Consider the following 9188-nt stretch of genomic DNA (forward strand, 5'->3'; position numbering starts at 1 on the left):
ATACTCCTGAACTTTGGATGCAAATATCGTACGCCCAATTTTACCAAACAAGCGTTGGATAACCCAAAATGGTGCAGGGCATCTACACAGTAAGAGTAACAAAACTGTTTAAAAAAACAACAAACAAAAGAAAAAAACGAGGATACCGTTTTACACAATTCGTCAAAATGAGGAGCTGCGTGGCATCGGCTTTGTGCACAATGTACAGGATTAGCTCTCTTCTGCCATTTGATAGAGGAACACATATTTCCATGCTTATTCTAACCCGACCACTACATCGTCGGTGGCGGAGTGGTAGGCTACAATTTAGTCTGCCATAACGTATTTACCCATTTACCCATCACAGTAGTTATAATGTCAGACGTTCGTGGTTTTATTTGATTTCATTTGATATCATAATATCTTTCGAGGGACAGAAACAGGCAAATGTTATTTCAGCTAGGTGGTCTCACTAAAATGACGCAAATCAGAGACTTCATTCCACCATGTATGTGGGAGACAGATATTCCATTGACACAAAGATACTTAAAAACTGGTAATGGCAGATTCAACCTGCACTCATCTCCTATTAAAGACGATGGAAGAAAAGTCGGCTTTCTTCGTCAGCCGTAAGGACGAGAGAATGTCGGCCTCGCGCAGATGGTATCGTTTGAACCGCATCAGGGTATATTCATAATTGGAAATGACAAAACGGAAAGTCGCAAAGTAAGGCAAATAGTGAATGTATTTAAAATCAATATTTACGTGAGACTGCACTACAGCATCAACTTCCGTCAGAGCGCTTTGCTATGAGTATGAATTTGCATAAAACATCTCACTTCTCGGAGTAGACCCTTTTCGTTCTTATGGATGTTGCCATTGAGACAGCTAATATGTTTCTCTATCTTTCTCATTTCGCTTATAGAATCTACAGGACTGGCAGTGTTTACACCTGTATGATAAAGAAGAATCTCGTATAAGAGACTTCTCACGGTCGAGATGACACCGTCTGGTACGCACTGCTTGGCGGCGGCAGTCTTGGTTTGTTTTCTGGGGGTGACTAGCGCCATCGACGGTGGCTCCGTGAGTCTCGATCAGTACCACAACTACAACCGCCTCACACTGCGGCTCCGGAACTTGACCAACACGTACCCGAGATTTACATACCTTCACACGATTGGACAGTCCGTCCAAGGTTAGATTACCTTGATTATCTTTTACAACGCAGTAATATTTCTCAACGTATGTATCATTGCTACATCTATGGTTATTATGATTGCTTTTTAATTGTGCTAAAGTCTTGGTGTCGAATTTTTTTTCCCATTGGAAATAGTATTGGTCAGCATGACGCATGTTAAAACTCACGCTAAGCAATAAAAGTTAATACATAGATAGATAAATGAAAATAGACGATTGCAGTGATATTATGTTATCTGGGCAATTCACTGAGGTGGCTCGTAACTTAACAACAGAAAACTATTATTTAGTGAGCTTGACAGTGGCTAGAGATACACCAGAATACGTCCCTCTAGAAATCCGAAATGTAAATGTCAGTGGTAGGCACGTTTTATAGTCTGCCTTGGCCATAATATACGTTTCTTGTATACATACCGAATACAGTGTATTACCCAAAGAGTCCCCTTATACGCTGAAAACCCTTCAACACAGACGAGTAGAAAAAAAGCAGAGTGTATCAATGGCATAATACAAGGAAGTAAGTAAATGAGATAATAAATTAATGTGGACGCACTTCCAAATCTGTCATCTGTAGGCCTATACTAAGAATACTGGTCACTAGATCATAGCCGCTGTAATGACAGCTTCATAGTGTTGTTGATTTTTCTTTCTATCATGCCAAATAAATCTTTTCTTTCGTTGCCTTGTACACACACACACACACACACACACACACACACACACACACACACACACACACACATACATACACACACACACGCACGCACACACACGAAGGCAAGGAACTATGGGTGCTTGTCATCGCGGGTCATGACCCGGATAAACATGTTATCGGCAGACCGGAAGCGAAATATGTTGGGAATATGCACGGAGATGAGGTGAGTGTCTGTTATTTCAAGGAGAGGAGAACCGCTTCATATAACCGGTCATTATAACAGGGCAGTATCCAATCACAGGGCTTCCTGAAAAAAGAAAGAAAAAAAATAATTGCTCTCCAATTTTAGGGCGCTGCTAACATAAAGGGAGAATTCAACAGGGGCTGAGAATACATGAAGATACCCGAGTCCATGAAACTTAATAAGAATCGAAGTGAATGTCTGACTGACTGACGAGACAAGTAGAAAAGAAGCAGAAGATAAAATGGATGAGAAGGAGAAAATATCGAACAGTCATTAGATCTTTTCAATGCCGACAATACAAGGTGTGAACATCCAGGGATATGAGGCAAAAACTGCATCTCTTAAAGTGTCCCACAAAATGTTTTCATTTGATTAATGCAGTTATAATTATGAATATTCCAACTCGACATTCAGGTTGAAAGATGCATGATACAGGTTTTCTTGTTCCCATATTAGCGAAATTAAACTCCGGCTTTATATTTCTGTACGCCAAGATTGGATGTCAAATGCTCATCTGTCTTTAAAAACTGCTGTTATCATCAAATCAGTGCTGTTATTATCATAATCAGTATATACCATTATCTGCCAGTCATACATCAATTTTATGGTAATAGGAAAAAACATGGTCCTTTCGTCATGTGTATATGTCTTCCCTTTGCAAACCATACTGATAAGAATAATGAAATACGTGTAATAACAATAGTAGTAGTAATAACAATAATGATAATAATAATAATAAATATTAATGATAATATTTACATAGTACATATCAAAGATAAATTTGTGCCATGACTTATCGATGCACCTGTTCTCGTGTCTTCCAAAGACGGTCGGTCGAGAGATGCTGCTCCATTTCGCCGATTTTTTGCTCCTCAACTACGGCCAGGACATCGAAGTGACGCAGTTCCTGGACACCACCAGGCTCCACATTCTCGTTTCCATGAACCCCGACGGCTTCGAGGACGCCACGCCCAGAAACTGCCGCAGCTTTACCGGAGGCAGGTATGGATGATGGTGTCGATCGTGATTAAAATCATAATAAAAGTAATAAAATATTTGGCGATGATGATGATGATGATGATGTAATACATTGTACAGTGCTTATATAGCGCATGTCACTACCGTAGTGTCTCTATGCGCTCTAAGAAAGAGGGTTGAAAATGAAAAAAAGAGAAATGTACTGTATGTACCGTAGATGTTGCAGTTTCCAAAACTCATTCGTAATGGTAATGATAATGATCGATGATGATGATGATGATAATAGTGATAATGATTATTGTTATTATTATTATTATTATTATTATTATTATTATTATTATTATCATTATTATTATTATTACCACAATGTATTATTATTGTCATTATTGTTGTTATTGTTATTGTTATCATCATTATAAATCATCATCGTCATTATCATTATCAGTTTAATCATCTTTATGATTCAAAGTTAGTGACGTATGAGAGAAGAAGGCTTGTCACACGTGACTTGATGAATTAAGAGATTGAAATAGTAAGACAAGAACAAGCTGTGTTTGAAACGATGTGTTTTGATTTATTCCTTCGTTACTGCAGGACAAATAGTAATAACTTCGACTTGAATCGGAACTTTCCGGATTATTTCGAGGAGAATCCGAACACGCCCCAAGCCGAGACCCTTGCTATCATGGCATGGTTGGAAGAAAACCAATTTGTGTTGTCAGCCAACCTACATGGGGGCGCCCTTGTGGCAAACTACGCCTACGATAATACCTATCCAGGTGAGGAACGAAATGGGCGTTTAGTTCTTCTTCTTCTTTTTTTCATGCCATGTAGTATGTTCCATCTAGTGGCATGTGTCCATTCAATCCATAGATGATATCAAAAGACAAGAGAAACATTGACATACATTACCGACTTACAAAATATTATGAAATTCAAGCTTGTCATGTTCGATTATGATAACAATTAAAAAAACACCAACTTGAATCGTTTAGCCTTAAATTTCACTCGTGCAACAGTAATGTCAAATACCTTCTTTTTCTAAGACAGTGAATAATCAAAAAAAAAAAAGTAGCGTAAATCTTAAGTCCTCTTTTCTTCTCTATTAAAGCTTGGTTTCTTCAAAAGGCAAACCTTATTCTTTATACACCTTTCATATTTGCTGCAGAAAATAAGGTCAACAAGTCATCTGTGTACAGTCCGAGTCCGGATGATGACATCTTTCGTTTCCTAGCAACCGTGTACTCTTACAACCACAGGACAATGCACATCCTGTCAGAGAATTCGTGCGGTAATGAAGGACCGTTTGAGGATGGGATAACCAACGGAGCGGACTGGTACCTCGTTGCTGGTAGGTTAACTACCTCATGAGACTGCAATAATGAACTAGACCAAGTGTGCATTGCTCACTCTTTACTTGCTTACCATTATTGTACATTTAAATTACCTTCAGCAGCTCACCATGATGAAAATGTGCTACCCGCACTTGATATTATAATTTATATCATTATAAAATTAATATTAACTTAATGATATTGTAATTATAGTAGACGGGATGACTTCCCAAGTGTAATTCAAGGACAATTCAATGCAAACATATCAGTGCGTTCTTTATCTACAGTGGCTCTACTTTACTGGAAAGACTTTGGTCAGATTTCTTTTTCTGAGACAATACTGAAAGGATAGAGTTGGAGAGTGACGGTGAATTTCTGTCACGTTTCTTTTAGGCGGCATGCAGGACTATAACTATATGTTCGCTGGATGCATGGAGATCACTTTGGAGCTGGGCTGCTGCAAGTACCCCGATGCCTCAGAACTCAGGGTGTACTGGGAGGACAACCGGGATGCGCTGATGGAGTACATCAAACAGGTGCACCGAGGTGAGACCACGTAGGGCGTGGTGGGGTGTGGTGGGTAGGGTGTGGTCATTGGTCGCTAAGTCACCCGTCAGATGCACTGGTGTTGGTGCACAGGGGAAGGACCATATAGGGTGTTATCTCAGGTCGACCAATGAATTGTAATATCTGACAATTATGATGTTACAGTATGTTGGAGTAGTATAGAAGTGGTAAGAGCAGCAGTAGCAGCAGCCAGCAGCAGCAGCAGCAGTAGGAGCAGCAGCAGCAGAAGTAGTAGTAGTAGTAGTAGTAGTAGTAGGGCTAGTTACTAGAATGGCATAGTGCTTTTGCCGCTACTACTCCTATTACCATTTTTACTGCAACATAATCATAAATCACTACCCACTACAAATGATGAGAGTGTCGTTGCTGTCATAACATGCCGCGCTCTTACTACCTTTCAGGCAACTACTGATACATCTTTAATCACTTCTACTACCACTGAAATCTTTTATTGTGATCAAATTGAAAATAATTTCACTTCCACTGTTTCGTATATCCTCTTCTTGCAAGATGTGAATTTGATGTCCTCTGCTTTTTTCCTTTTCATTCATAGTTTTGTTGGTTGAAATTTGTAGAGAAAATAATCATGATATGCAATAGCAATGTGTAATTAGTTTGGTGTGTAGGTTGAACAGCATGGATTTTTGAATGTGATATTGAGGAAGCGTATACAGATTCAGTGCAAAAACCTTAGAATTTGTATCTCATACTTAAGACGTTTTAATGATGTCCTGATAGGAGTTGGAGTTTGATTTAGATCCCGAATAGATTTTGAGGAAAAAAAAAGAAGAAGAGGATAACTTCTTACAGGAGTTCTGTGAATTTTGTTTCTGTACCATGATCCTGTTAGGTGTTAAAGGTATTGTAATGACAGAGGACGGCACACCAATAGCAAGTGCTGACGTAACAGTAGTCGGGCGTGATGTCACATTCAGAACGACCGCAGACGGGGAGTATTGGCGAATACTGCTTCCGGGGTCATACGAAGTACAGGTGAGTGAAAGGCAGTCATTTTCTTCACCATGTACTTGCAACATTGTACCAGGATTCCGCCTGAAAAGGCCGCAGTCATCACCACAATGTTATGACGAAAATCTTTCCAGAATTAAATGTAACCGTTCCATCATTAATTCTATAAACTTTGGAATTCTTTTACTAGTATTGCCAGATCAATATGTTCGACCCTCTAAATCCATGGTGTGTTTTCCAAATGAGCACCAATCCGATTCATTCCAAGAGTCGGCAGGTAAAGTCTCATTTGGTTTACTTCTGGATCACTGTTTTGCTTAACTGTGAACCACGCTTTCTTCGGGACTGAGTCAGATAATGATTACACACCGTTTGCTCCCCTACTGGACGCATTTATGAGTAGGAATGCTTTTACAATATTCTCTTTTGTTTCATCTCTCATCCGCTCGCCATATTTTTATGAGTTTTGATATTCCGATGTCGTAGTTGTTCTTTTCTCCTTAACGTACTCTAGACAGTCAGCAAGATGTGTACAAATATTAATCTCTTTATGGATTTGTAGGGAGAGAGAAAAAAAAATAATCGGACGATCTTCGTGAGTGTAATGTGAACATACATTATTACAAGGAGAACAAACAACATACATTTTTTTTTAATTATTGCAATTGTTTATGCAGTGCTTTTGTATACAAAAAACCTGATTACATGCGGATCTACACTTTTTATGTAATATGAAGACGTAGATAATACTTATAGATGAGATGAATTACTCAATGAAAAAATCACGATGAATACAAAGACAGAAAAATCAACATTTGCACCTGTTGTAAGTATCGTTCTGTTTCAGGTAAGTGAAAGAGGACTTTATCGCGTTTATTAAGAAAAGTATACCAACACGAATGCATGAATAAGGTTGGTCCTTATTCCAGCATCGTGTTGGGACTAGTGTTTGATTTATTGCTGCGTGTCGATTTAACATTGCCCTGGCATCTATGTGTTTAGCTTACTTGTGTTTGTGTGTCCGTCTGTTTGTTTGTTTGTATAGGTCTGTATGTGTTGTGCACTTTTTTAATATACATATCTAGCAACTTGCTTCCTTGATGTTATTAAGATATTTTGTCCACGAGGAGACTGCAAGATACAAGCTTAGTTTTTCAGCATGTCTCCTCCATTTCCTGCAACTTTATTTGTAATTCAATTTAATCTGCCTTTGTGACACATAGTATTGTTAATTTCATGTATTTTTCTTTGTTATTACATTGTATTGATATTGTGTTATTTTGTGTATGAAAATGATTTGCATTGTTGGAAGTGAAATGAAATGAAATGAAATAAAATGAAATGAAATGTGATGTCTGTCATTTTTTATTGGGTGAAACAAGCCTTGCCTGCAAGACTTGCATGGTAGTGGTGCATTCACTGACTTGACATTCAATCACTCATTTTTCATCGTGAACGTCCCTTTTTAATTCTTCTACACCGTTTGTCAGCCTGTTATGTGCTCCATTCACTTTGTTTAACCCTGTAGGTGGCAAAAGAAGGTTTCAAAACACAGACTAAAAAAGTGCAAGTCAACAATTACGTCTACAATGTGCTGGAGGTGGACTTCATTTTGGTGCAGATAGTGGATGACCCGGGTAGGGCGCCCTCTACAGCCGCATCATTAATTGCCGTCGTCATAGCAACGATATTCGGACTCACGTGGATCATTTAGATATTCATGTCACATTATCTTCTCTGTAATTCTTCGAGTTGTCTGTGTTGTGTAGCATGGAAGACGCATTGCAATACAAATTGCCGCTAAATATTACACAACTAGAATGTGAAAATTACCTCAAGTTATTAATTTTACTTACACTGTTTATACCAACGAAAATAAATGTGAATGATCGTTCCACTTGAAATTGATGAAATCATGTAATGCAAAACATGCATTCCCACGACTAGAATAGAATGTGATTTGGGGACAGTACAGAAGGTGTCTACCAACAATAGTGAATAGCAATTAATTTGCTATCTTCTTATGATGGTGGTTCACGCAACGGATGTTTTATGCTCTTCATCTACCAGTAGTAACTGATAAAAGACTGACAAACAAATGGTTTAAGTGTTCCAACACGTGATGGTTTTTAGATTGGTGGTGGATGAGTGTGGATCATTTCATCTATGTAAGACTCGTCATATCTGTGATGAGATTTGTCCGTGGTTTTGTAATTTATATTTACGACCAAAGAAGAGGAAACACTTCGACCGCACAGTATTTTAGTAACTTAAAGAATCGTAAAGCAGCGGTATGTTGATAGTGGCCAGTGACTACCACTGGAACTTAACATTTGTTGTTAGCTGCCTTCAATCAAGAGTGTGTGAAACATTGGACCAAAATGCACTGTTGGTGATGTAGCTGAATCAATTTAATCGTTATCATCATTTGCTCCCCCCTCACGATCTTAGCTGTCTGTAAGACAGACGACTTTGAACATTTTGAACGTTGAGCGAACCTCTAACGACGGAAATTACAAACATGATGTTGTAGAGTTTACATTTATTGTAGGCCGACACTTGTACTGTATTTGGTATTCAGCCGTAGTTCAAATTTCACAACTTCCAGCGTTCGATCTGCCATGGTTATTTACGTTTTATCTACCATCCATCAGTGTCTCGATCGTCAAGTATTTTGTTGCATTATTTTTTTACTCGTTCCTCATTTCTCTTGTACACGTGTACTGTGTTTTTATTTTGTCTCATCTGTACTCTTTCTCTGTTATTTTCTGAAATTTTGACAGCTACACAAATTGTTTGCACGATACAGTGTAATGATATCGATGCTTGTAAAGTTTGTCGTCAGATAGAGAGCAAAATAGAGCTTTTTTTAATGGCACCTCGCTTGTTTTAAAACGAATAATAATTTTGAAGTTATGATTTAAAAAAGATATCCCTTTATTTCATTATTTTCTGCTTCTTAGCATATTTAATCGTAAATATCTCAAATTTGCAAGAATGGCTTTAAGTCGTTTTGCAGGCAAACTCCTCGTTTGTGACTGTCACATGATGATGCATTCAATGTTATTCTCTCTTCCCTTGAACAGACTACACGTTTACTCTTGTGATAGCTTTGCGTCACCATGGTTGAGTTTACGTCGACGATAAAATATTGCTTTGTAGAAAATGCCTTGATCCTTTTCCAGATCAAATTGTACAGTTGTACATGTATGTAAAGACGATTTTGTATAATTTTTGTATTCCTGTCACGAGATGTACAAATTTG

General features: G+C 38.2%; 1 protein-coding gene across 1 annotated transcript; it reads left to right on the plus strand.

Moving 5' to 3' along the window:
• Positions 1–949: 949 nt before the first annotated feature.
• LOC139745233 (carboxypeptidase D-like) lies at positions 950–7637 on the plus strand. The gene is made up of 8 exons (XM_071655639.1): positions 950–1174; positions 1954–2054; positions 2902–3077; positions 3648–3832; positions 4222–4404; positions 4781–4933; positions 5805–5947; positions 7452–7637. The coding sequence occupies exons 1-8, from the start codon at positions 979–981 to the stop codon at positions 7635–7637; spliced, it is 1323 nt and encodes a 440-aa protein (XP_071511740.1). The 5' UTR covers positions 950–978.
• The last annotated feature ends 1551 nt before the right edge of the window (positions 7638–9188 follow it).

Source organism: Diadema antillarum, unplaced genomic scaffold (assembly GCF_040938485.1).
Source record: "Diadema antillarum isolate AM-2024a unplaced genomic scaffold, OU_Dant_1.0 seq00001244_RagTag, whole genome shotgun sequence".
In the NCBI taxonomy this organism is placed as follows: domain Eukaryota; kingdom Metazoa; phylum Echinodermata; class Echinoidea; order Diadematoida; family Diadematidae; genus Diadema; species Diadema antillarum.

Excerpts from the sequence above, each read along its gene's own strand:
- LOC139745233 (XM_071655639.1), top strand. The coding sequence starts at position 979 with ATGACACCGTCTGGTACGCACTGCTTGGCGGCGGCAGTCTTGGTTTGT. Across the intron at positions 3,078-3,647 it reads CGCAGCTTTACCGGAGGCAG|GACAAATAGTAATAACTTCG; the intron begins GTATGGATGATG and ends TCGTTACTGCAG. Across the intron at positions 4,934-5,804 it reads CATCAAACAGGTGCACCGAG|GTGTTAAAGGTATTGTAATG; the intron begins GTGAGACCACGT and ends TGATCCTGTTAG.